Source organism: Carassius carassius, chromosome 50, assembly GCF_963082965.1.
Source record: "Carassius carassius chromosome 50, fCarCar2.1, whole genome shotgun sequence".
Taxonomy (NCBI): domain Eukaryota; kingdom Metazoa; phylum Chordata; class Actinopteri; order Cypriniformes; family Cyprinidae; genus Carassius; species Carassius carassius.
Genome location: NC_081804.1, coordinates 1,224,759 through 1,252,275, shown reverse-complemented (window position 1 = coordinate 1,252,275; position 27,517 = coordinate 1,224,759). Strand labels below are relative to the sequence as shown.

General features: G+C 35.8%; 4 protein-coding genes and 1 long non-coding RNA gene across 7 annotated transcripts; 3 read left to right on the top strand and 2 right to left on the bottom strand.

Annotated features, from left to right (window-relative positions):
• The first annotated feature begins 185 nt into the window (after positions 1-185).
• On the top strand, positions 186-6,927 carry LOC132133815 (L-lactate dehydrogenase B-B chain). The gene is made up of 8 exons (XM_059546810.1): positions 186-333; positions 1,245-1,381; positions 2,576-2,693; positions 2,765-2,938; positions 3,013-3,186; positions 4,286-4,403; positions 4,617-4,740; positions 5,650-6,927. The coding sequence occupies exons 1-8, from the start codon at positions 279-281 to the stop codon at positions 5,815-5,817; spliced, it is 1,068 nt and encodes a 355-aa protein (XP_059402793.1). The 5' UTR covers positions 186-278; the 3' UTR covers positions 5,818-6,927.
• LOC132133817 (vesicle transport protein GOT1B-like) lies at positions 6,924-9,537 on the bottom strand. The gene is made up of 5 exons (XM_059546812.1): positions 9,274-9,537; positions 8,521-8,612; positions 8,215-8,393; positions 7,648-7,729; positions 6,924-7,559 (listed from the first exon to the last, which is right to left on the bottom strand). Exons 1-5 carry the CDS (start codon positions 9,296-9,298, stop codon positions 7,521-7,523), a joined length of 417 nt encoding a protein of 138 aa, XP_059402795.1. The 5' UTR covers positions 9,299-9,537; the 3' UTR covers positions 6,924-7,520.
• Positions 9,538-9,614: 77 nt separating this feature from the next.
• Positions 9,615-13,561, top strand: LOC132133816 (UDP-xylose and UDP-N-acetylglucosamine transporter-like). Its single transcript, XM_059546811.1, has 10 exons — positions 9,615-9,876; positions 9,996-10,109; positions 10,748-10,850; positions 10,924-10,973; positions 11,046-11,127; positions 11,224-11,284; positions 11,709-11,818; positions 12,386-12,461; positions 12,881-12,956; positions 13,085-13,561. The coding sequence occupies exons 1-10, from the start codon at positions 9,800-9,802 to the stop codon at positions 13,329-13,331; spliced, it is 996 nt and encodes a 331-aa protein (XP_059402794.1). The 5' UTR covers positions 9,615-9,799; the 3' UTR covers positions 13,332-13,561.
• An 822-nt stretch (positions 13,562-14,383) lies between these two features.
• LOC132133375 (uncharacterized) lies at positions 14,384-15,872 on the top strand. Its single transcript, XR_009429146.1, has 2 exons — positions 14,384-14,435; positions 15,089-15,872. It is a non-coding gene; the product is annotated as an uncharacterized LOC132133375 (long non-coding RNA).
• Positions 15,873-18,494: 2,622 nt separating this feature from the next.
• Positions 18,495-26,161, bottom strand: LOC132133383 (ADP-dependent glucokinase-like). 3 transcript variants are annotated; one of them, XM_059546172.1, is made up of 8 exons: positions 26,009-26,161; positions 22,253-22,505; positions 21,661-21,886; positions 20,946-21,008; positions 20,197-20,317; positions 19,905-20,101; positions 19,663-19,761; positions 18,495-19,398 (listed from the first exon to the last, which is right to left on the bottom strand). In XM_059546172.1, exons 2-8 carry the CDS (start codon positions 22,483-22,485, stop codon positions 18,835-18,837), a joined length of 1,503 nt encoding a protein of 500 aa, XP_059402155.1. In that variant the 5' UTR covers positions 22,486-22,505; positions 26,009-26,161; the 3' UTR covers positions 18,495-18,834. The 3 variants fall into 3 exon arrangements, with proteins under 3 accessions (XP_059402155.1, XP_059402156.1, XP_059402157.1); XM_059546173.1 differs by having other exon boundaries at positions 18,496-19,395; XM_059546174.1 differs by lacking the exons at positions 22,253-22,505; positions 26,009-26,161 and having other exon boundaries at positions 18,497-19,398; positions 21,525-21,803.
• Between the last annotated feature and the right edge of the window lie 1,356 nt (positions 26,162-27,517).

The following is a 27,517-nucleotide window of genomic DNA, read 5'->3' as shown; positions in this document are numbered from 1 at the left end:
TTTTTAGAGCGTTTGCTCATCTGCAATACGTCTATAGGACGTTTCCTATCAGATGTCAAACAGACGTTTATAAGATGTTTATGGTTTCGAATGTTGACATCTTAAAGACGTCTATCAGATGTTTGCACACAGCAGATGAAGCGATGTTTACCAGACCTCTTGCAGACGTGCAGTGGATTACAGTAACCTCATTATCTCTCAGTCTGCCGGAAGCTGGCACCAGAGATGGCAGTCTAATTCACTGCAGTGCCCCATATAGCCGACAACAACAGCCTGCCATGCTCGTCTCGTGCTGGTGTCTCTATCTGGGAGCCCAAAGCCTCTACAGACACGGTAAGACTGAGAGTGTTTGCTGAAAATGTGCATTGATTGGAGACGAGAGGAACATGTGGGACAGGACGTGTGTTTGTGCACATCTCTGGAGGAGTGTCCTGTAAGTGACCTTGATCTAAACACAGCAGCAGCAGCAGCATATAAACTGAAGCATATAAGCATGAAGCATATAAACTGATTCTTGTGTGATTGACTGAGTGAGGAGCATCTGTGTGTGCAGGTGAGATCCTCGTGCAGCTCTGTTTCTGTTCATTATGTTTTTAATTATAGGTTCTTTAGGTTGATGTATGGTTTAAACTAAGGACAGATTTGGGAATGGTTTGCTCGGTGATGTTTTAAATCATTATAGTGGTTATAAACAGGACTGGACGGGTTGTTTGGGCAAAGCTTAATTTTAATGTTCTGTTGGGATTTGCTTGCTGCACCACAAAGTAGCCTTTTATTAGCCTTGCAAAAAAAAATTATAATAATAATTAATCTGACTAAAAACACTAAGCATTTTTTTTCTTACAGAAGAATATATAGTACATTTGTAGTATACAAATGCATTTAAATATATATCTATATAAATGTGTGTTTTATATATAAATATGTTTGTAGTTTTAGTTAACTTTGAGAACCCTTAAAAGGTGAACTCTTGTGAGAATTTGCTGAGGAACACATGAGCTCATGGTGACATCTCTGACTCTTGGTTCAGACTTTGGTATCTTGGTAAGTCTGAGCACAGTTTGAGTTAATGTAGAGATCTCTAGACGAGACCCAGGTGAGATTACTGGGAACATCTGAGATACAGCTAAAAGATTCAGTCATTGCACTGCTGCCTGGGAGAAATAAAGGAGATGTTAAGTTGAGTTTCTATGTTCTATTCATCATCAGGGTTTGCGGTGTCTGATCTTCCTCTTCCTCTGTAGTGTTGAGTATGGCGTCGGTCGTGCAGAAGCTCATCACTCCTCTGTTCAGCGGGACGCTGGAGCCGCCGAGGAACAAAGTGACGGTGGTTGGTGTGGGACAGGTGGGCATGGCCTGCGCCGTCAGCGTCCTGCTGCGGGTACGACTCTCTCCTCATCGAGTTATTGATGATGACATGCTCAGGCTGTGCTTATCGTTCACCAACACACTCTGGACTTTGAGAAGCACAAACATATTGCTCAGTCTCTATTGATTGAACACGAGGTTACGAACACTTTGTTTTCTGATGATGTCAGTGGGTCATGTTCCAGTGTTTGTCTGCGCTTGACTTTGATCAGACTAAAGGTGAACAACCACAGGCTGAGACATATCAGACGAGTCTGGAGGAAAGTTTTTATTTCCAAAATGAAAGATAAAATGTAAATAAAAGAAACCGCAGATTTAGTTTGATACACCTCTTCTATGAAAAACATGTTTTCAGTTATCATTTGATTTGATTAGTAGTAGTAGTATAGTATCTTTATTATTAATAATATTTTATTTGCATTTTAATTTATTATTATTATTATTATTGATATTCTTATATCGTTAGTAGTAGTATTTGTTATTTATATATTTTTATTTGTTGTTGCTGTTATTTCATATTGTTATTATTAAGAGTATTAATTTGATTTCTATCGATTTGTTTTATATTTTAATTATTCGAAGTAGTATTATTTATATTTCCTCACTTATTATTTGTATTCTACATTTTTTAATCATTTTAATTTTTGTTATCATTCATGTCGTTGTTTTTACTACAAGTGTTAATTATTATTAATAATAAAAAAAAATGTTTTAATATTATTATTATTAACGTTTTCATACTTTTATTATTAATATTATTACTATTATTAATATTAATATAGGCATTAGTATTATACTTTTTGTTTCATTTTAATTTTATTTGTAGTATTTCTAGTATTTATATTTGTTCAAATTATTATTATTATTAATATTTATATTTTTCATATTGTTTTAGTAGTAGTTTTTCTACTGTTTCATTTATTATTAATGTTTCTTATTTTTTTCATACTTTTTTAGTACTAGTAATATATAGTTTTCATATTATTATTATTATAATAATTTATTAGTAACATTATTTAAATTTTTCATATTATTTTATTATTATTATTTGCATACTGTTATCATTATTATTTGTATGATTAGTATTCATTTTTTGATATTTATTATTATTTGTCAAAAAAAAACGTAAGTGAAGCAGTGTTGTTGATGAAATAAACCTAAGTAGATAGTAGTGTGTAGACGTGACGAATGTTTCTGTCTGCTGCAGGATCTGGCGGATGAGCTAGCGCTGGTGGACGTCGTAGAAGACAAACTCAAGGGCGAGATGATGGACTTACAGCACGGAAGCCTTTTCCTAAAGACGCCCAAGATCGTCTCAGGCAAAGGTAGCGCTCACCTCCTCAGAGACTCTTTCTCAGTGGCCCAAACCTCCTGAACGTCTGGTTCTGTCCTGTAGATTACTCTGTGACGGCGAACTCTCGAGTCGTGGTGGTGACAGCAGGCGTGCGTCAGCAGGAGGGCGAGAGCAGACTGAATCTGGTGCAGAGAAACGTCAACATCTTCAAACACATCATCCCGCAGATCGTCAGATACAGTCCCAACTGCATCCTCATCGTCGTGTCCAACCCAGGTGCCCATGAGCACACATCATCGTACATCTCACTCTTTATTTGCTTATAACACACAGTTCTTCTGCACACATAGTGGACGTTTTGACCTATGTGACCTGGAAGCTGAGCGGTCTGCCCAAACACCGCGTCATCGGCAGCGGGACCAACCTGGACTCGGCTCGCTTCCGGTATTTGATGGCTGAGAGGATGGGCATCCATCCCAGCAGCTTCAACGGATGGATTCTGGGAGAACACGGCGACTCCAGCGGTGAGACGGGCCAGACTAAAAAAATATATCATTTAATATAAATTATAAAATAAATAGTTAATAATAAAATGTATTAAAAACAATACATAAAAAATTGAAATAATTTAAATATTTATTTTATTAAAATATAAATAATTTTAATTAATATAAGACATAATAAAATAACATTTTAAGAAGTAATACAATAATTATTTGTAATATATATATTATTAAAATTAATACATTATTTCAATAATGAATAATTAATGATGTAAATATAATTATATAAATTACAGAATTAAAAATAAATATTGTATTCAAATTTATATAGCAATTTTTAATTGTAAGCATAAGTAAATTATATACATTTAAATAAGTAATAACATATACTTAATAAATTACAAATATTTTTAAAATAATTATGTATTATTAAAATACATATAAATATACAATAAACGTATATTAATATATTACATAAATGCATAAAATGGTTATCAAAATAATGATTATTCATTTTTATTATTACAATAAAATAAAAAATAGATTTGTTGTGTAAATATTAAATTATGTAAATATAACAATATAAATTATAGGCAAATAATTAATAAAACATTAAATTATTCCTCATATTATTAAAATAATTACATTCGTAAAATTATAATTATAAATAATTAATAATTTCCTTTATTAAAACTTCAGAATGTTATTTTTATTTTAGATTTCTATAAATGTAAATTCAATTGCATTTATTAAATATAAACATAAATATAAAAGTATTAGTGCAGTCAAATGATTAAATCGTGATTAATCGAATCCAAAATAAAAGTTTTTGTTTACATAATATATTTATGTGTACTGAGTATATTTATTATTTATATATAAATACACACACATACAGTATATATTTAGCAAATATTTACATGTACAGCATATACATTTATATTATATATAAATATATTTATGTAATATATAAACTTAACAGATTTTTCTTAAATATATGCATGCATGTGTTTGTATTTATATATACATAATAAATATACACAACTTTGAGTTTGTTTTATCATTCAACCACTCATGGTCTCTCTCTCTTTCTGTGTGTGTGTGTGTGTTTATATCGCAGTTCCTGTTTGGAGTGGTGCAAATGTAGCAGGAGTCAGTCTGCAGAAACTCAATCCAGACATCGGCAAAGACACGGACAAAGAGAACTGGAAAGAAACACACAAAAAGGTCGTGGACAGGTACAGGACAGTTAACCCAAACTGAATATCATGCAGTTTATTAAATATTCTGTGAATGAGTGTTTGAAACACATTAAACATTTGAAGCAGTAGGCTACATTGACGCATGACTTTACTATAATGCTTGATTAATTCAGTGTGGTGTTTAGTTATCAGTTTTATTAGTTTTGAGCTATTCTGTCAAAAGTACTAGCATGTGTGTGTTCCCTGCAGCGCTTATGAGGTGATCCGACTGAAGGGCTACACAAACTGGGCGATCGGTCTGAGTGTGGCCGACCTGACAGAGAGTCTCATGAAGAACCTCAACCGAGTCCATCCCGTGTCCACCATGGTGAAGGTCAGGACGATCATAATACTCCACTGTTCAAATGTTTGGGCTCAGCTACATTTTGTTCTTTCTGTAACTGATACTTTTGTTGCATTGAGTTGCTCAAAAGTGACAGTTAAGACATTTAGAATGTTACAAAAGATGTCGGTTTCAAATGAATACTGTTCGTTGCAACATTCTATTCATCAAAGAATCCTGAAAAAAAACATGTATCAGGATTTCCATGAAAACACGAGTGTTTTCAACATTGATAACAATCAGAAATGTTAAATGAGCAGCAAATCAGCATATTAGAATGATTTCTGAAGGATCATGTGACGCTGACTGATCACAGGAATAAATTAGATGTGAAAATATATTCAAGTGGAAAAGTTATTTTATTATTATTACTGTTTATTTAAAAAAAGAAATTGCGTACTTGGGAAGCACAATACTAAAAAAAAAAAAAAAAAATCATATGAACGTAAAAAAAAAAAAAGGACCATTATAGAAGATGTGGTAAATATGTTACATTTGTGATGAATTAAATCAGAGACTAGCTGTCACATGTTTTACTGTAGTGAATATTTCTCTCGGTGGGTTCATGTTTTAACGTTAATTTATATATAAACACAAACCTTGAGGTCTGAAAGATGTTGATAATTTCCACTCTTTTTGGTCAGATAAAGATTCAGTTCATTTAAAACGACATCACTAGAGCAAAGCAAGTTCTCAGACTGCCATTAAAGGGATAGTTCATCTCCAAATTGTAAACTTCTGTCATCGTTAACTCAGTGTGGTGGGGGGGGGGGTGAACTACACATTTAAATAGTAGGCTTTCAAGTATAGAGTAGCACAATCTTGAAACCCAACACAATTCATAATTTACATTTATAACGCTGAATGAAGGAGAAAATGAATGCGCTGCATGTGTTTCAGGGTATGTATGGCATCGGTGACGAGGTGTACCTGAGCCTTCCGTGTGTGTTGAACAGCGCTGGAGTGGGCAGCGTGGTCAACATGACCCTGACCGGCGACGAGATTTCACAGCTGAAGAAGAGCGCGGACATGCTGTGGCAAATCCAGAAAGACCTGAAAGACCTGTAACGCTAACTCACAACCAACGCTACTATTCACCGCTTCCAATGTCATGAAATGCAATTTGTTGAACATGTGCTCATCCTCAGGTCATCAGAGATCAGGATGAGTTTGTTTCTTCATCAGATTTGGAGAAATGTAGCATTGCATCACTTGCTCTCCAATGGATGTGAATGGGTGCCGTCAGATTGAGAGTCCAAACAGCTGATAAAAACATCACAATAATCAAATAATCTGGCAATTATAAATCTTAATGATGGATTTGTTTCTTACAAATACGCAGCTTTTCACTTCTTAAGACATTAACTGATGGACTGTGGAATATTGTGATGTTTTAATCAGCTGTTTGGACTCTCAATCTGACGGCACCCATTCACATCGATTGGTGAGTGAGTAATGCAATGATACATTTCTCCAAATCTGATGAAGACCAAACTCATCTACATCTTAGATGGTCTGAGAGTGAGCACATGTTCAAAAAAGTTTCATTTTAGGATGAACGTTTGCTTTAAAATAATTATATAAACACATGATTGTCAAATCAGCACTTTGTGTGAAAACAGATCTTGGTGTCTGATGGTGAAATATAGCAAATATTATACATTAGAAAATCAAACGTTTGGACACACTTTAACGAAAAGATGATTTGTGATCTTAAAAACCCCTTTTAATAAAAAAAAAAAATTTAAATCGAAACTGTGCCAACATATAAATTATCTAGCAAAATTATAAAAAAAAAGAAATGCATTGGAGGAAATTAGTCAGAAAAAAAAAAATCAAGCATTGAAATTATATTACTTGTTCAAATGTTTTAAAGCATCTCATGGTGGACCTCATGAAAGTCCAGAATAGTCAGAATCTAGACAAAGAAGAAATTCGTTTTTTGTGTTGAGTTTTAATCAGTAAATGTGAAAGAGATTCATGAGGAAGTTTATAAAGAAGCTGTGTCCAAGTGTTTGATTGACACTCTTACACTTCCAACTGACTGTTGGTTACAGGAACTAGTCAATGTACTCCCCAAATGTCGAATAAAAGAGCAAAGTGTAAACCACATGCTAGCAATATATACAACTGTTGTGTAATATTTGCAATGAGTGCTTATAAAAGACTTTAAATGACCGTAAAGGATATAATCCATTTATTAAAGAGGTCTGTAAAAATTTACATTAGTCTCACATTTGAAGTATTTACAAATTCTTAAACAAGTCAGTCATGTATTATAACATGTCACATAGGTTTGGTGAATTTTCCTCGTGAGCATGAAGAGATGATGAAACAGTCTCCGCTCCTCTAGGTGGAGCTCTTGAGGTAAAAGTCCTAATTAGATTTTGACAAATAAAATGAGCAAAACAGAACAGTTGGCATGTAAAAGCATGATAAAAAAAACCAGTAACGATTCCATTCAGAACCCAGTGATTCCTTTCATTTGTGGCTCGTTCACTTGATCTGCCCATCTTGTGGTCATTTAGGGGTTAAGTGGTCCCTGTCGCCCCCTGCAGGGGGAGACGTGTGATGCAGTAACAAAAACAGTGCCTGACTTAGTTTGGCAATCAGTCCCAGAAAAAAAAACACCTGAACGTCTTCACAGATAAAGTATCAAAAGTCATACAGAAATGTTTTCCAGCAAGACACCGAACCAGAAGCGCTATTATTACAAATATAAATATGAGGCATTCATAGAAAACTACAAGAAAGTACTAAAGTGTTGACCGTTATACCATAGTGTTGCTCTCACCGACTTTATCCACCAACTAAAAGAGAAACAGAACAATATTACTATAGTCATGTGTCACCTACACAAGCAAAAAAATACCAAGCTAGTGATAAAATAAAACTTACTCCACTGATACCAGGAAGGTTCAGTAAATATCCAAGAACAGGCACCCTCCTAATGAAGCCAACCGCTACTGGGAAAAAGCCCCTGAAAACAGATGGACACCAAATTATAATCAAGTCATATTAAAGCTAATAAGGTGGATACCTACTAAACTCTACCAGTAATAAAAAAACAAGTCTTATATGAGCATGCATGGAGCTTATATCTGGTTGTTTTGAAATCAATAGTTTTAAAATAGTGTTAAATGATTGCTACTCGTATCAAATAACAGCACAAACTATAACAAGACATGGTTATTTATAAGGTTTAGAGATTACCAACATATACACTGTTTTGTGAACTTAAGTCACAGAAAATGTGATATGCACACTATGTTGATTCTTGTTTTATTACAAGTGCTTCGCTTTCTGCTTTTGCTTGCAAACCGTTCGGTTCCAGGTTCATTTGTTGTGATTTCAAGCTACTTGTGCACATTGTTGGTTTAAGTAAAATAAAACTCTTTATGGTGATGCAAAACCAACCTAAACATCTCAGCAGGGGTTATATTTTGATAAAACAAAACAACTCACCGGAAAAGGAGAAAAAATCCATAGACTTCGAGGACGACGCCTACAATCGGCCATCCGATGAGCACCACTAAAACACCTCCCAGAAAGAAACCGGTGGCTTTTATTTTATGCCGCTGGAAGAAGAACTTGAACGTCCGTTCCAGTCCGATAACGAATGAGAGACCCGCGACGAACAAGATCTGCAAATACAAAAACACATCCAGGTTCAGTTCAAGCAGCATGTTAATCTCCTAACACAAATCTGAGCGTTTACGTCACATTTTGGTTCATTCAAACAACTGTTTCTGTGTTAAAGCAAACACTCACATTTCCTATGGCCAAGAGCGCTTTATCAAAGAAAAGAATCATTCCGAAGAAGAGGAAAAACACGCCGAAGCCCGTCAGCCCCATTCCGATCTCTGTAAAAAACAGCTTTTATCAGTTCTGCATTACAGACATAAGTAAAGATCATGTTCCGTGAACATATTTAGTAGTCAAAACTTCATTTTTGATTAATAACATGCATTGCTAAGAATTAATTTAAGGTGATTTTCTCAGTATTTAGATTTTTTTGCACCCTCAGATTCCAGATTTTCAAATAGTGTTTTATAATAACAAACCATACATCAATGGAAAGATGATTTATTCAGCTTTTAGATGATGCATAAATCTCAATTTCACAAAATTGACACTTAAGATTTGTGGTCCACACAGTCACAATATTGCAGTGTTTGGTTATCATATTCCATGGTTTTTGCATAGGACTCCACAGCACTTCAGAGAATATCATTTCATAATCATAGATAGATAGATACATAACATTTTTAAACTATAATACTGATCGAGGGTACATTAACATAATGGAAGTGGTATTTTAATGGTATCACAATTATTCTAATAATAGATGACATAGTTTCACTATAGCAGTGATTTGATTGTTCTGTAAGAGGCCATGCCGTGTATCCTCATTCATTTCCATTCATCCCTTCCACACCATTTCAGCTTTGAAACAGTATTTTTTACATTTATATCTGAACAAACAACATTAACACAAGCGGATATGATGTAAAATGTACTTACTCTGTGAGTCCGTTAACGAAATCATGTTTGTGCTGTTTATCAGATGGTTTACTGACTGATGTGTGAAACTGTTCTGTGTGTGTTAGAGATCGCCACGACACCGGAAACACGTAGAAATATTTTAAACGTCTGACATGACGCTGGGACGCGGTGACATAAATTCAGATAACGTTTATTATTATTCTTTTTACTTTTTTATTTAAAAGCTATTTTATTATCACTGCTTCCTCTCGCAATTATACTACTCCCACGTAAATACTAAGTTAGTTTGAATGAACCTAGTCGCTTTTGGTTGCGTTTCTGGGAACTGTAGTTTTCAGTACTGTCAGCATTCATTCTGATTTAGAGCCAAAAAACGACAAATCCCAGCAGGCGCAGTAGGAAGCAGGAAGACGTGTATTGCTGGGAGACTTTCATTGAAGTATCACTAGTTCACTAGTGCTGGAACGTTTAGACATTTATAATTCACAATGCCAACATCCGGATTAGTGTGAAGCTGAAATAAGTATAATTTTAGACTTTGACAATGAATACGTTATTCGCGATCGCTTTAGTTTTCGTTGGTTGCTGTAGCAATGTTGTGTTTTTGGAACTTTTGGTTAGGTGAGTTTCATTTCTCTTATCATGTATGATCGTTTTTTTCATATTTGAGTTTGCATTCACTGCATTTGAACTTCTTATATGCTGCTATTTCTTGCTTCTTTAAATTCAATGTGTTACAGGGATTTCCCAGGATGTGGGAATATTGTCACATTTGCCCAGTTTGCCTTTATTGCACTGGAAGGGTTCATCTTTGAAACAGACTTTGGACGCAAAAAGCCACACATACCCCTCAGGTTAATAATATGTTAATATTGTACTCGCATGCATGTATTTTAATGATAACAGGCTTGTCAGAACTATGTAAATGTCATTGATTATAACAGTCATGTTATGCATTCGTTCATTCATTCTTTTTTTCAATAAATAAATAAATGCATAATTATATTATATAATGCATAATAATTATGCATTTTTACTCAAACAACCTGTTTTTAATCGTTGAATGAGGTAAAAGGCAGTGATTGCCATTATTGATTATTATATTATTACAGGTGAGAGTTGAACGTTTTGCTTTGTCACAGTGACATGGTGTGTCAGTCGACAATAATAATTTGATTTAATTAATAATTTGCTTTAACAACTTGATATGATATATAAACAAGATTATTATATAAAATATTCAATGGGATGCACCAGGTGTGTCAAAAGTAATCAAAAAGTAGTCAGATTATATTACATAAAAAGCAATGTAGAAGATTGCATTACTAATTATAATTGTTGTCATATCATTTGAGATCAGTGATTTACTACAATTTGTAAGTGATCCATTAAGTATTTCTGATATATATGCATTACATTATTTCAATTCATTTTTTTCCCTCCTACCTATGAGAATTTCATGACTTTTGATGCATTTTTTTTTTCTTTGCAGTAACTATGTGATCATGGTGACCATGTTCTTTACCGTCAGCGTGATCAATAACTACGCCCTGAACTTTAACATCGCTATGCCTCTGCACATGATCTTCAGATCAGTGAGTAGCATTTATTTAATTGCTTTAAAATCTGTGTCTTATAGATCTCTGTAACTTCTTATTTTGATCACAGGGATCTTTAATCGCAAACATGATCCTCGGTATCATCATCTTGAAGAAAAGGTAGGCTGAAGATCATGCACAATTCATTGCTTTTTTTTTTTGCATATTATTCAGTCACGTTATTACTTGCAGATATTCGGCGAATAAATATCTTTCCATTGTGCTGGTGTCTGTGGGCATTTTCATCTGCACTATTATGTCGGCCAAACAAGTGGTGAGTCACTTCAGTGATAGTTTGTTATTAAAAGACATAATGTACATTATTGCACATTTATCTGCACCTAATACATCAGGTTTGATCTTTATGTAGAATGCTGAGAAAGGGGCCACAGAGGAAGATGGTTTTTATGCCTTCATGCATTGGCTTCTGGGTAATATTCTCCACATTCACACTCAGGCAATGCTTGCATTTAAGAGTTGCATTTGCACACTGTATATAATATTCTACCATTTAAAAATTAAATTAGTATGTGAATTGGCGTTAATAACAATAAGCATTATTGCATTATTATTAATAGTTGCATGCTATAAATAATGTTACAAAAGTTTTGAATTTTAAATAAATGCTGTTCTTTTGAACTTTCTGTTTATCGAAGAATCCTAAAAAAACTAAACTAACTAAACTAAAAACTAAAGTATCACGGTTTACGCTCAGATATGAAGCAGCACAACTGTTTTCAACACTGATGATAATCAGAAATGTTTCTTGAGCAGCATATTATTCTGATTTCTGAAGATCATGTGACACTGAAGACGGGAGTAATGATGCTGAAAATACAGGTATTGTAATTTCAGGTATTGCCATGCTGACGTTTGCCTTGCTGATGTCTGCGAGAATGGGCATTTTCCAGGAAACACTGTACAAGGAGTATGGCAAACACTCCAAGGAGGCTCTGTTTTACAATGTGAGTCCCTAACTATACATACAGAGGAATGCAAAAGAACCCCTTGCACAATCTGAGAATATATTTTTTTTTACAACGTAAGAGATATCAGACAAAATGCATGTTATTTTTTTTTCAGTACTGCCCTGAGTAAGATATTTTACATAAAAGATGTTTACTTTTTTTTTTTAAATATCGCCATTCAAAAGTTTGTGAACCCTTGGTTACCTGATGATCCACGTCTATCTTTCTGTTTTATGATGGTTGTTCACGAGTCTCTTGTTTGTTCTGAACAGTTCAACTGAGAACTGTTCTTCAGAAAAATCCTCCAGCTCCTGCAGACAAACTTTTGAATGTGAATATTAAAAAAATTTTGTGGACTAAATGTAAACATCTTTTATGTAAAATATCTTACTTAGGACAGTACTAAATAAAAAATAACATGCATTTTGTATAATCTCACTTTTTTTTTTTTTTACATTTTCACAGATTCTGCAAGGGGTTCCCAAATTTTCGCTTGCCACTGTATGATGCTATATTCAAGTGTGCAACATTGGTATTGAGAGGGATTTTTCTGCCCTGTTTCAGCACTTTCTGCCATTACCAGGATTCCTCCTGCTGTCAACAGACATCTACAAACACACTGTGCTCTTCAGCCAGAGCTGTGAGTCCCATTCTGTTGGGACTAATACAGTAAATTAGCCAGCACCACTCAAATGTTTGGGGTCGGTAAGAGTTTAAAATGTTTTTTAAAGAATGCTCACCAAAGAAACGTTTATTGGATCAAAAATACAATATTAAAACAGGAGTATTATGAAATATTATTACAATTTAAATAGCACAAATTTTAATACGTAATTGCAACTCTTATTAATTGCAATGATACAGATCATATTTTGATGAATAGAAAGTTCAAAAAAGCTGAATTTATTTGAAATAGAAATCACTTCTGATCAATTTAATGCAACCTTATTGAATTGAAGTGCTGATTTCGTTCAAAACCCCAAATGTTTGAATGGTGTATGTGTGCCTTAAAAAGTCTTACTTTGTTTGAAATGACAAACCAGTGACTTTCTCTCAAAGCTCCTGTGGAAGTGCCTCTGATTGGTCTGTCTGTGCCTGTCTTGTGGTTATACCTACTGATGAACATCGTCACCCAGTATCCTTTCATATTTGTCATTTTCTTTATAGGCTTTTATTGGATCGAACTGTAGAAAGCCATGGTGAGAAATCTGTCTACATTCATTTTGTTTCATTGGATACTTTATCCTTAGCCTGATATTTCAGATATGTTTGCATCCGCGGCGTGTTCTTTCTGACCACAGAGTGTGCGTCGCTCACAGTTACACTAGTAGTGACGCTTCGCAAATTCCTGAGTCTCATTATTTCCATCCTGTACTTCCACAATCCCTTCACAGCCTGGCACTGGTTCGGCACGGCCGTGGTGTTCCTGGGAACGCTGCTCTACACGGAAGTGTGGTCAAGTGTTCGTGCACCAATGAAAGGAGAGAAAGTTGACAAGAAAGCAGAGTAAATTATGGAAGAACATTTCCTTATTAAATCATGTAATAAAATAAAAAAAGGTAATTGTGACTTTTATCTCACAGTTCTGACTTTTCCCAATTCTGAGTTTATATCTTGCAATTGTGACAAAAGACTAAACTCAGAATTCTGAAAAAAATGTTAAGATTTCAAGATTCAAACTCAGAATTCTGGGAAACAAAACGTCAGAATTTCAAGATTCAAACTCAGAATTCTGAGAAATAAACATCAGAATTTCAAGATTCAAACTCAGAATTCTGGAAAACAAAATGTCAGAATTTCAAGATTCAAACTCAGAATTCTGAGAAATAAACATCAGAATTTCAAGATTCAAACTCAGAATTCTGGAAAACAAAATGTCAGAATTTCAAGATTCAAACTCAGAATTCTGAGAAATAAACATCAGAATTTCAAGATTCAAACTCAGAATTCTGGAAAACAAAATGTCAGAATTTCAAGATTCAAACTCAGAATTCTGAGAAATAAACATCAGAATTTCAAGATTCAAACTCAGAATTCTGGAAAACAAAATGTCAGAATTTCAAGATTCAAACTCAGAATTCTGGGAAACAAAACGTCAGAATTTCAAGATTCAAACTCAGAATTCTGGGAAACAAAACGTCAGAATTTCAAGATTCAAACTCAGAACTCTGGGAAACAAAACGTCAGAATTTCAAGATTCAAACTCAGAATTCTGGGAAACAAAACGTCAGAATTTCAAGATTCAAACTCAGAACTCTGACAAAAAACGTCAGAATTTCAAGATTCAAACTCATAATTCTGGAAAACAAAACGTCAGAATTTCAAGATTCAAACTCAGAACTCTGACAAAAAACGTCAGAATTTCAAGATTCAAACTCATAATTCTGGAAAACAAAATGTCAGAATTTCAAGATTCAAACTCAGAATTCTGAGAAATAAACATCAGAATTTCAAGATTCAAACTCAGAATTCTGGAAAACAAAATGTCAGAATTTCATGATTCAAACTCAGAATTCTGAGAAAAAAATGTTAGAATTTCAAGATTCAAACTCAGAATTCTGAGAAAAAAATGTTAGAATTTCAAGATTCAAACTCAGAATTCTGAGAAAAAAACGTCAGAATTTCAAGATTCAAACTCATAATTCTGGAAAACAAAATGTCAGAATTTCAAGATTCAAACTCAGAATTCTGAGAAATAAACATCAGAATTTCAAGATTCAAACTCAGAATTCTGGAAAACAAAATGTCAGAATTTCAAGATTCAAACTCATAATTCTGAGAAAAAAACGTCAGAATTTCAAGATTCAAACTCATAATTCTGGAAAACAAAATGTCAGAATTTCAAGATTCAAACACAGAATTCTGAGAAATAAACATCAGAATTTCAAGATTCAAACTCAGAATTCTGGAAAACAAAATGTCAGAATTTCAAGATTCAAACTCAGAATTCTGAGAAAAAAATGTTAGAATTTCAAGATTCAAACTCAGAATTCTGAGAAAAAAATGTTAGAATTTCAAGATTCAAACTCAGAATTCAAAAAAAAAATGTCAGAATTTCAAGATTCGAACTCAGACTTCTGAAAAAAAAACTTCAGAATTTCAAGATTCAAACTCATAATTCTGAAAAAAAAACTTCAGAATTTCAAGATTCAAACTCAGACTTCTGAAAAAAAAACTTCAGAATTTCAAGATTCAACCTCAGAATTATGAAAAAAATTGTCAGAATTTCAAGATTCGACTCAGAATGCTAAAAAAAAAAAAAAAAAGGTCAGAATTTCAAGATTCAAACTCAGAATTGCAAGTGAGTCAGAAAAGTCGTAATTATGAGATAAAAACTCACAATTACCTTTTTGATTCTCTAATTCCATGGTGGAAACAAAATTATAAAATTATCATTTTAAGCTGTATTACCTCTTTAGCTTTGTGTGAGTGTCTTTTGTTAGTGTGTGTCCCATAACTATTCATTTTAAGTTATTCACTGTGAATGGATGAGTGCTTGAGGTACATTTGGGCCAATTTTATGAGTTTTTTTTTAGCCAGGTGTGAGTGTAAGTTTGAGTGTTTATCTGTAAGCTTTCACAATCCACAACCTGTTTTCAGTATCTTGATCTGTTTTTGCAGTAATAGACACTCATTTTATTCCTGCAATTATGTTTGCTTCAAGAAAGTCACATAGATCTACTTCTTCACACATTAAAACTACTGCTACTATTTTTCATACGTGTTGACGACAGGTTAATGGTATTTATTTCTTTCCAATTTTTAAACACAGCTGTTTTTAGGTAAATCAGTAAATATGTCGGCCCACTTACATGTGTCTTTGTTCGGTTGAAATAATAAAGTAAATAAGACTATGAAAGATAATGCATAGACATTTAAAGTTGTAGTCATCTATAATATTTGTAATTTTGTAGTCGACATAGAAAACATGAAAATGTCTACAGATGTTACGTTCATGATGCTAGTGTTTGTAATTTGGCTTGGATTTGTGTAAGAAACTTTGTTTATCAGCTAACACAAACTGAGACCTCATAAAGTGGAGGAAATCATTTATTTTGTGCAGTTCTTTGAATCTCATCTGTATTTTTTTGCGTGCATCTAGTACATCACAGAGATCTCTGTTTTTACTTCTATAAGACTGTATTTGCTATAACAAAAATGTTTTCAGGTTTCACACAGTACAGGGGTTGCATTCGTGAAGGGCATTCAGGTAAGTGTGCTAAATAACATTAAACTACCGTTTTGTAGGTTTCTCCCTTGCGACAAAGTTGAATTGAATTTGAATTATTACACTAAGTGGAACTGAATTCATAGCATTCATTACCACATATCAGTGAGAATGTGAGACTTTTAACATCAATTTTTCTTCCTAATGGAAGTACAGACACTAGCAATATCTTAGTTTCAAAGTAATCAAGTGAAACAATATTTTGGGTATTACAATTTTAATAATCTGTTTTATAGAGTATGTTTTTAATGTTAATTTGTGGTTAAAAAAGGCCTATTTACTATAATAAAGTATTGTGAGTGTAAAGTTCATGCAATAATAATTTGTATGAAATTCATGTTGTAATAATATGTAATATATACTGTAAAGCTTAATTGTTAAATACACCTTAATTATGTATCATGAATTTATTTGAATTTTATAGAATTCAAATTCTACTTCCTGCAATTTTAATTGCAATTCAGCTTCCTGTTTGCAATCTCAATTCAAATGGAAGAATAATAGCAAGTTAGTTGTCTAATTCTTTTTATTTCAGTCTAAACTATTTACTTTCACAACTCATTGTTGAGCACTTCCAGTCTTAACATTGTTGTATTTATATTTAATTAGTGGTATTTGTATGCATGTTTTTTTTTATATTTGTTTTATTTCATTTTACTATTTATTTTGTGACTATTTATCTAATTTGGCTGTTATTTATGCCATGCATTATTTATTTGATTTATATTAATTTATAGTACGAGCCCCTGATGTCATATGTTGCATTTCTTTTGTTGTTGTTTTTTTTTTAAATAAAAAATACATTAAAAACAACAATTATTTTAAAAAAAATGGATTTGTGGCGTTTTGAAAAAAAAAAAACTTATAATCATAGAATTTATAATCAAAAATATTGTTGTTTCATTTAGCAATCATTCTCTAACATGTTCAGACTGAGCCAACAGACCATTTTAACTGGATGAATTAAATATTAACAAAATGTCATTTTCATGAAAACGAATAAAATGGATAAAATGGAGTTTTGGAAAAGAGCTCATATATATATATATATATATATATATATATATATATATATATATATATATATATAAAATTTAGAATCATCAAATTAGGTAATTTATTTATTTTTTTCACAATCTGCAGATTAATTTTTAGGATGAAATGATGTGTAATACAAAGAAACAGAGTCATTTTATACCCGGCACAGAAGTGTTTTATTAATACAAAAATATTCCATACTCAAGTTAACAGGTCTAATATTTCTAGTCGTTACGTTTATGATTGAAGGATGTTTTTCCCAGTAACTCTTAAAGACTTTGCTGCATAATCACGAGTGCAAACTAGAACCATAAAACATTTCATATATAGTCTAAAAGTTGCATGAATGTGAACTTTCTGTTAGTTTCTCACACCAAGACTCAACATCTACTGTGTTTGAACAACAAAACCTTCTTCAAGTATTGCTGATGAGGTTTCATTTACTTCACTAGTAACCAGTTCATTAAACGTGACATTAAACTAAAAAACATCGCCAATTTCAAGTCACGAGAAAACACTGATTTTAAATCAAAATTCAGTGATGAAGGATGTAAAATCCAATGATGCTAGAAGTCTTTTGTTGGTTTGAGAAACTACAGAAATACAGGACGAAACAAGATGAAATCCATGAGGTTCATGATCCGAATCTTTCCTTATTCAAGAAACACAAACACATTGTGTGTAAACCGTTCATAAAACCATTCGTGGTTCAAACTGCTTTACAAACATTGCTCAACACTTCTAAAACTATGCATTCGTTAAAAAGCCTCAGATGGGCTCGTCAAACTTTAAGGCTGGTTTAAGACAGATAGCAATTCACACATCGAGATTAATTAGTACGTCCCAAATAAAACATTCAAAATCATACGTCAAAAGGTGTTTGGAAGGAAATTCATGACTAATAAGAATAAGTAACGTCTTTTGTATGTACAGATTCATGAAGTGTAACCTTTAAAAACAGGAAGCATCATGATTCACACCTGCAGAATGAATGGAAGAATATTTCGATTTCTCTTCTATTTATATACAAATGATGCTGGACCCAATGTACAAAAACCTACAGCTTTAACAACATTTAGAAACGTTTAAGACAAGAGTAACGAATGGTATTTAGTAATATGTGCACGGAATAATAGCCTCGGGGAAGCTGATGATCTAAACTGTTATTCAGGAATTATTTCGACTTTAGTTTAACCCCATGAACATCGCTTTAATTACTTCTGCTTCATTAGGATAAGAGAGCTTCACATTAACTAGACTGGATCACTGGATAAACCTGAAGTGCATCCGGTTCCGCTTACGTATTAATGTTCATACACCAAATAAAAGCGTGTTTATGGAGATGTTTAAGACTCTAAAATTCACTTTCGTCCGTTTCGATAGCAGCCGGAGGTCTGTCTGATCTCTAATCATAGTAAAAACTAATTAGTAGTCAAAGTTCTGTCATCATATACTTCGCTAAATCCATGTGACTTCTGCACTGTACTGTATTTAAGAAGGTCGTTTAGATTCAATGGTGAGCGGATGATGACCCGAACATCCATTTTTGGTTCAAACGCTAGTTGACGTCATTATATTCAGTGCGGTTTTTCACGAAATGCAATTTCAGACAAAAGTAAAACAGTGCATCTCCAGCTCGCTTTGAAAAACATCCTGTAGTTTGACGCCCTCCGAGTCTGTTTCTCCAGCGTTAGGATCTAACGACGAGGACGTGTCTTCAAAAGGATGGATGGGAGAGAGACGTCTCTTAGAGCTCGGGCCGAGGCGTGAGCTCTGAGAACACAAGGCCTTCGGCTGATATGGCGTCGCCCAATCCCACAGTCCTGAGCGGGTGTTTGCACACCAGGACCGGTGTGAGATGGAACGAGACGTTCCCTCTGCTCCACACGGTGACCGGTCGGCTCGGGTCCACCACTAGGCTCTCCCTCGGCTCGGAGAAGGAGCTGTGGAAGGTCAAAGGCGCCTTGAGGATCACCTTTGTGATATCCACGTCTTGCAGACCGCAGGCTTGACTGCTGGCCACACGGGCGCCTGCGGACACCGCTGCCTCCTGGTTCCCCCAGTGGCCATCCACCGTAGCAAGGATGTGGTACGCTAACGTGTGGAAGTGGATCCGGGTCAGATCAGCCTCAGATTCTGGATCCGCCCGGCCGTGCTGCTCCAGGATCCAGAGCAGGATGTCGCTGACTCGGCCCACGTCAGGTATCCTGTCCCAGGAAGTGAGGTCAGCGTGAGGCCCGCCTCCAGACTGAGCCAAAAACAGCAGCTCCTGTTCGTTCAGACCGATGGAGTTCATGATGGGCATGACCTGCTGACAGAAGAGCACGGAGAAACCTGAAACTCTGAAGATGCCGATCTTGTCACTCAGCTTAGATTTAAACGCAAAGAAAACATCTGATTAATGAATCTTCCAGTAGCTTGAGATAAGGATTGATAAATAACCGGTTTCATTATAGAGCCTGCACTCAGAAAGTCTTAACCCAAGCATTCCTGTATGCTTCAGTGTCACAGGATCTTCATGGAACATGATCTTTACTTAATATCCTAATGATTTATGCGAAACCTTCACATTTACCTCCTGCAGGATCCGGTTCATGTAGTCCCTGTCCGTCATACTAGCCAGCTCCAGGTGGATGGGCACCTCGTTCCTCACTTCAGAGATGGCAACCACCGCCTGCAGGAAGTCAGAACACAGAGCTTGAGAACTAATATGTGAAGAACCAGCAGTGAAGTGTCCAACAAACCTCAAAATATCCCTGTTACTCTGTCAGAGCATTACTGTTATTTCAAATCAAATGAGCGATTCTGATCTCGCACCTCTTTCAGTCGTTCCTCCCAAAGATCCCGGCCCATTCCTTCCATCATATGCAGTCCGGACAGAACCACCAGGTCCGGCTGGAAGTCCTCCAGACTGGCCACGAATGTCTCCAGCGTGCTCATTTCACCATTGGACACGTCGTGAGACAGGATAAAGCGGTTCGCTTGAGGAGCTCGTGAAGAACCCCACTGTTCACCTGTAGGGGGCGTCCGAGAGGAGACACAAAAAAAAATCTAAATACATGTTTCTGGTCTTATGGTGAACGATGTTGAAGATTTGAGCAGGTCTCACCTGACTTGTACTCCAGGATGAGGTGGAACTCATCGGTCTCCTGTAGAGATTCGGGCGGGACTACGATCTGTTCATCCAGCATTTCATGAAGCTTCGGCCCCACCGGACCACACAAGAGGACCTGAGGGAAAACAGCACACTTTAGGAAACTATAATCAGGTATGAATGTGCTGCTTTTGCACTCTTACATCATAGTTATTGTACAAAGGAAGTTTAGGACACTTGATCGACTTGGATTGACTTTCATCATTAAAGCGATAGCTCACCCAAAAAAAGACAATTTGCTGAAACTGTGCTCACCCTCGGGCCATCCAAGATGAGGATCAGTTTGTTTCCTCATCAGATTTGGAGAAATGTAGTATTGCATCACTTGCTTACCAATGGATGTGAATGGGTGCCGTCAGAATGAGATTCGAAACAGCTGATAAAAACATCACAATAATCCACAGCACTCCAGTCCAGCAGTTAATGTCTATTGAAGACAAAAGCTGCATTAATGCACTAGTCCATTAATTAATGGTCTAGAGTCATAAGGATTACTTGTGGATGTTTTTAGCAGCATTTTGGACTCTCATTCTGACGGCACCCATTCACATCCATTGGTGAGCAAGTGATGCAATGCTACATTTCTCCAAATCTGATGAAGAAACAAACTCAGCTACATCTTGGATGGTCTGAGGGTGAACTATTCCTTTAACTGTCTAGTGATCCTAGGTTTAAGCTTGTTTAGTAGTACAGCGGATACTTACCACGAGTTCTGGGTTAGACGCCAGTTTCTGGCCAATAAGAGCAGCATTTCCACCCACATAAAGCTGCAAGAAACAAGAAAAAAGTAGCTTAATTCAAATTAAATGGCACAAGATCAATTACAAGTGTGTTTTGGAGGAAATGATTCTGTAATGTGAACATTTTCTATTAAATCTTAGATGGAAAGAGTTTATAAAATCGTCAGATTTTATATATTGTAAACTGTTAAATTATTGCATATAGTTTTGATTAACATTTTCATATAAATTGTTGTGAAAATAGCCTGTTATAAGACTCATGGTCCAGCCACTGTGCCTTTTAATTACTGTTGATTATGATAAATTAAATCTGACACAGAAACTCAATTCCCCTCTCATGCATTGAAATTAAACCGTCTGATCTCAAGGGATCTCAAGATCCATTTACAGCAGATGCCAAAATTAAACCAGATATTATAGGACATAGGCAGAACCAGTGCTGTGTGGATGTCTAAATGGAAAGACAGATTAAAGGTCGCACACTTCAGCATCTTCTGTGGATTTCACCACACTAAGGCCTGAATCAGACTGAATCAGTCAAACCTGTTAGACAGGATTTCGTCTGCTCAGACACCAGCTAATCTCCATCCAATCACTTTCCATTCATGCCCAGAGGGGAAACAGTTTGGCAGAGACCACAAAACCCACTCCTGCTGTAATTAAACGCTTTGTCTCGCACCTGAGCGCCGGGGTATTCTGCAGCCGCCCGTGCGATCCTTTGAAAAACCTCTTTATCTGAGAAGAAGCGCTCCGCGGCGGCACCCTTCCCCATGTAGTGGACAAAGGCCTCTTTCAGGTCCTCTTTGGTGTGTAGGACCTCGTGGTCTCTTCCGGATCCGGGTTCGAGAGCGAGCGCCTGCAACAGCCCCACCCCAGACACCACCACATCCACACAGGCATTCACCCTGACAGAGGAAACAAGGCATGATGGGAAAGGCTCTAGAGCTAACAAACCTGCACGTGTTCAGACCTGCTGCATGTAGGAATGTGGCTCGAAATGTGTGCGAATGTGAACAAAACATTGATTAGATGAATGAATTAATGAGTGCATCAAAAATGTATCTAATCATTGATGAGCTGAACAAACAAATTGATTATTGAATGTATAAACAACTAGAAACATGGTTTGTTTGTTATTTTTTATTTAATGCACAATGTAAGTAGACGACCAGGTGTAGGTTTTACTGCAATACTGTTATATCTAACTGTGCATGTGACAAATAAAATCTTCAAATCTGCACAAAAAGAGGAACACAGTCAGGGTAACTCACCCCACTGCCACTCTCGCCCAGCGTCTGGCCGGAGCTGTGATCAGGGTCTGCCAGCCGCGAGCGATGGCCTCCTCCAGCGCCGGGGGGCGGGGCTCTGAGCTGCCACTCAGCTCCATCTGTGGCAGGGATTCGCTGATGTAGTCCAACATGCGGGTCGGCATCTGTGGGTCAGTGTGGTACAGATACCCCATCACCAACGCCAACACCGCCACCAGCACAGCCTTCCTCCACATGACCTCCACACGCACGCAGCCTGGGAAACACAATCAGAGTTCCTCTTCAGTCATGGGCTTCGACTGGGGCCTTTTTTGGTAATGTACTATGGTAATACTATGGTTTTTTTAAAAACACATATCTTTGATAATACCAAGGGCTTTGGACATGTATCATGATTAAACCATGTTTTTGAACATGCATCAGGGTAAATACATTTTTTTAACATGTATCATGGTAGAACCACGTTTTTGGACATGTAACATTGCAATGCCATTTCTTTGGACATGTACCATGGTAAAACAATGTTTTGTGGACGTGTATCAAGTTAAAACCATGTTTTGTGGACGTGTAATATGGTAAAACCATGTTTTGTGGACGTGTAATATGGTAAAACCATGTTTTGTGGACACGTATCGTGGTAAAAACATGCCTTGGAGGGGTTCCACAGTGTGATTCTGAGGTTCGCACCAAAAAACGTGGTCTTCTCGTACTTGGGAATGCTTTGCAGGTAAATTATGTGTATGTTGTCAATATTGTATAGTAACAACACTTTGTATAGTTACAACACTCAGCACTTGCCATACTGTCTACATGAGCGCGTAGTGGAAGCTTTTCATAACAGATTAGAGCAGCCGCACAGGTAGAGCGAGAGGGCCAGTCTGGCCATGGCGTCATTATGTTGGAGTAATCCCATACAAAATCCTCATTTCAGACTTTACCTGGATGCTTTGCATTTCAATGAAAATTCTGTCCGTACCCAAGCGAGGACTGCAGCCGGAGAACTGCAGTTCAAAATTAAATTTCCCAAGGCCAAGAGAGGGGAACATGTGGTGTCCATAGTGAAGACAAAATATTCTACTGGTAAGTTAATTCTCAATTGTCTTTTGATATCTCCATACTAACATATACATAATTTAGAATTTTTGCATTTACCCCACTGGCAAGATTTTGGCACCACCTGATGAAAAATGTGTAGCATGTTTGCCAGTGTGACATGCAGTAAAAACATTTCTATTGCAGTTACTTTTAACAGTTCGTCAACAGTTACCATATGAATGACTTAAACTGTATCCTATGTGATCTCGCCTGTGTTTTAGAATATGTGACTGAGCTGATGGACATCCTCTTTAACGAGGTCATCCAGGACCCTGCACCCTTTGTGGCTAACATGAAAGCGGTGGCTGTTCCTGGATTCCTGTGTTCAGAGTATGAGCGACCTGGGAAATCCGATGCAATTGCCAGCCACGTATCCAGGTTCAGCTGTCCCGGGTTGTGAGGGAACGGCTCTAACAACACCCATCTAAGTCCACAATCCCTTTCTGTTTTCTGCCAACATGTAAGTTACCATCTCCACAGTACTATTCTTGCCTTTATTCAATTGTTGTTATTTGGGTAATCTATACAGTACATTAGATCTGTCACACTTACATTATCAACTTGTTGCACAATGTATATATGGACATGATAGTCCAGATTTGACAGTAAGTTGTGACGCATACAAACATGGTTGACTTTGAAATTTATTAAGTGTATTGAATAATTGTTTACATGGCTCATGTCCCAAACAAGTACAATATATTTTTTTAATTTAAATGGGAGGCCTAAAGCCTGTGTACTCCCCATCGTCATCCGAGTACTCCTGGTGAATACGGAGTACAACACAAGAAGGTATGACAACCCTGTTGTGCTTTCCCAAGTATCCCCAACACCAGGAAACAAAACATCTGTAGGCCAGGTAGCGAGCACGACTGTAATTAAAAAAAATAAAAACAAAATGTCATGTCACATAATATATTATTTATATAGGTTTGTATTTGGTCGGTGGTCCTCTCTGATAATTGCAACAAAAACTGACATTGTGAAGTTATCAATATCTGGTGTCTTTGTACAACAAAAACAGCCTTTGTCTTATTTTTCCTATTTTTGGTCAGGTCTAACAGAATGGGACCCCAGAAGATGACCGTTTGATTCATCAACCTGCAATCTGCCTCATATCATTCATGTATACATTAATAAACATTTCCTAATATGATTGCATAAACAGTGTGACTTTGTTCTTGTGTCCTAAACCTTACCAGTTTTTGAAAGACAGGCATGCCATTTGATCAGCACAAACGTAATTATACACATTCAAAATTATTTTGTCTAACTTACACGGCTCTTTCCTTCATCTCCAGTGGCCCATGGTCTGCCTGGTAGGTGTTTAGGGCATTCTGCAGGGAGTAGGGGTTCAGGCAGACAGGCTCAAGGCCTGGATGAAGAGTCATACACCGTGGCTCTTCAGGAAGCTCTCCGCATCTATTCTGAACCTGTTGGAGTATGTGTTATAAGGTGTTTTAGTGCTAGAGATCTAATACTCTTCTAGTTGGGCATTCATACTTTTAATGATCATTGTGGGAGGGAGACACATTTATAAATCTTTACATACAGCATTAATGTCTTTGCAGCAGACATTCTCATCCTCTGTGGGCATTGTCCTGCATTCTCCACAGGTGCACCTACAGTTTAATTCACAGTGTGACTTAACAGTGTTATAACAGTTACAGAAAAGTTATCTGAACAATTAGAGCATATTTGGAGCATATTCTGTTTCTCAGCTTGTGTGTTATAGTAATATTCAGCAGTCCATTTCTCATGGATTTATGCACATCATTTTCATACTTAAAAACAACCATGATGGCTACTAGTTAGATCCGTAACTATAAAGCGTAAAAATGTTTTATTCTGTTATTTATTGCTAGCTTAACTTTATTTGGCTAAGTGAGGTTATGCTAGTTACATATAACTCTAGCTAACTTGCATAAAAGGGAGAAAAAAATCTTACCATTCTGTTGCAGACCGAGGGGGATGATGATTCTCTAGAAGCTGGTCAATGTCCTCTGAATTATATTCTGGCTCTGGAGGCTCAAACATGTATGGCTTTGTAGAACCAATTAAGCTGCTAGGAGCATCCATTTCGGCTGTAGCGGTGACAGTTGAGTGTGACGACGGCAGCTTTCCCGCGAGTGGGCGTGGTTTCAGCGCAGCCAGCGGACACGCCCGCAGCGTTTGAGAGCAGAGTCTACTGCTCATTTTTTCAATATTTTGATAGCTTATTTTATGTACTTGACGGCTTTCTTATCATTCAAATTTGGCTGGGTGGCTAATAACACATTTTTCTGTGGTGTGATAGATTCAGAACACATACTTTATTTTGACTTTACAGGGACTTTAAAGTATTGCAACATAAACCTATTATTCAATAACACCAGTAGCTGGCTAATGCTAATAGTCCATTTCTGCTCATGTTTGGGGCTTTAAATCAACACGACAAATAAAATCACACATCTGACCGTGATCACCTGGAGCATCTGAGATGTTTGTATGGTGCTGTAGCTAAAATGACATTTCTGATTAGTAAGTTACATGTTAAAGTGAAATCAATGAGCTAACATGAGCTAGCGACATAGCCAATAAACCATCAGTTTACACAGCAATAAACAGAGCTATCACCGTATCTTTAAGATAATATAATCGAAGCACTCTGGACATATCACTGACCTGACAGATGATAATCTTGGACGACACGAAAGAGAGAGTATGTGGAGAAGTTGAGTTGTGTCACCCTTCTTGGTTGAAGAAAGTCTGTGTGTTCATATCTAGCCGCTCCACTCTCTCCTGAGGGCAAATCAAATCTCAGTGCCCTCGGAGATAAAATTGATCAAATTAAACCAACTGCTATTTATATTACCCAAAAAAAACATTTGAGCTCCAAAATGCATGTTGTTTTCTGCGTTTAACGCTTTAATTTGTTCTAATCGGTGTTGTTGGCTTAAGGAAAACTGGCTTAATGCAGCTAAAGCGAACCAAAGGAACCAATTCATAGAGGCTCCGCCGAGCGTCACTGACGTAACCGGAACAAGACGTAGAGTGGATGTACTGACGCAAGGTGAAAATATTTTAAAAATATTACTTTGCCCGGCGCCACGTCTAAATTTTCAGAGCTCAGACAGTTATATATATATATATATATATATATATATATATATATACAGTGTTGGGAAGGTTACTTTGGAAATGTAATAGGTTACAGATTACAAGTTACCCTGTTTAAAATGTAATAGTAGTGTAACTTTTTCAATTACTTTATTAAAGTAATGTAACTAATTACTTTTGAGTACTTTTTGATTACTTTTCTAAATTTGTGAAAATTAAAGAATAATAAATAAAAGCATATACATCAACTTAAATACAGTTATCTAATAAGCATGTGTCATATTCTGTATAGTAAACTCCTGAAACATTGGTGTTTTTTTAAAACTGCTGTCTCTGTATATGATGATAGTTTTCTCAAAATAAGTAAAATGCACATGAAGTGACACAGAGCCGTTCTAGAAATTATGTTTATGTGTTCGTGTACTCCTATATTGAGGCAGCAGAGGTTGAAAACACTGCGAGCTTCAGTAGGCCTATGTGTAGTAAATGAAACCATGTCTTTGCCATTAATTTACAGGAGGGGCGGACTGGGAAAAAAATTCCGACTGGAAAATTCAAACTCATACAAACAAATTCATGGAAAAAACTATTTTTTGTATGGACCTGACATAAAAAAAGGTTTAAATCTTTAATTTGGGGACATGCAACATAATTAAAAGTTCTCTCCTGAACTGCACCTTCACTTCCATTTTTCTCTTCAGTCTCTTTATTTTGCCCTGTTATCCATCTCTCTCATGACTTTAATACTCAAGATTGAACAAAACTATACTTTACAATACAATGCTCTACAATACTACAATATCTTTATAGAAAAATCCTAATACTGTACACGAGTCATGTTTTTCCCTTACAAACAATTACCATGCTTTTATTAGGCTATATAAAAGTAAAATAACCTTGTTTTGTTTTTGTTTTTTTGCAAATGGATTTGTATTTATTTTTAAATAAATACATTTGTAAAATAATTTTACATGTTTGATTATCACAGTTAAACAATAGTAACCATTTTCTCTGGATTTATAGTTAAATATTAAAATGTTAATTTTCGTAAGGGTTGTGTTGTTGTCTGTCGTA

Excerpts from the sequence above, each read along its gene's own strand:
- LOC132133383 (XM_059546172.1), bottom strand. The coding sequence starts at position 22,485 with ATGTGGAGGAAGGCTGTGCTGGTGGCGGTGTTGGCGTTGGTGATGGGG. Across the intron at positions 21,887-22,252 it reads TGGGCGAGAGTGGCAGTGGG|GGTGAATGCCTGTGTGGATG; the intron begins GTGAGTTACCCT and ends TTCCTCTGTCAG. Across the intron at positions 19,399-19,662 it reads TGAACCGGATCCTGCAGGAG|CAGGTCATGCCCATCATGAA; the intron begins GTAAATGTGAAG and ends CTCTTCTGTCAG.
- LOC132133816 (XM_059546811.1), top strand. The coding sequence starts at position 9,800 with ATGAATACGTTATTCGCGATCGCTTTAGTTTTCGTTGGTTGCTGTAGC. Across the intron at positions 11,819-12,385 it reads AGGAGGCTCTGTTTTACAAT|CACTTTCTGCCATTACCAGG; the intron begins GTGAGTCCCTAA and ends GCCCTGTTTCAG. Across the intron at positions 12,462-12,880 it reads TGTGCTCTTCAGCCAGAGCT|CTCCTGTGGAAGTGCCTCTG; the intron begins GTGAGTCCCATT and ends TTTCTCTCAAAG.
- LOC132133817 (XM_059546812.1), bottom strand. The coding sequence starts at position 9,298 with ATGATTTCGTTAACGGACTCACAGA. Across the intron at positions 8,394-8,520 it reads CGCTCTTGGCCATAGGAAAT|ATCTTGTTCGTCGCGGGTCT; the intron begins GTGAGTGTTTGC and ends TTGTATTTGCAG. Across the intron at positions 7,730-8,214 it reads GGATTTTTTCTCCTTTTCCG|GGGCTTTTTCCCAGTAGCGG; the intron begins GTGAGTTGTTTT and ends ATCTGTTTTCAG.
- LOC132133815 (XM_059546810.1), top strand. The coding sequence starts at position 279 with ATGCTCGTCTCGTGCTGGTGTCTCTATCTGGGAGCCCAAAGCCTCTAC. Across the intron at positions 334-1,244 it reads CCAAAGCCTCTACAGACACG|TGTTGAGTATGGCGTCGGTC; the intron begins GTAAGACTGAGA and ends CTTCCTCTGTAG. Across the intron at positions 4,741-5,649 it reads CCGTGTCCACCATGGTGAAG|GGTATGTATGGCATCGGTGA; the intron begins GTCAGGACGATC and ends CATGTGTTTCAG.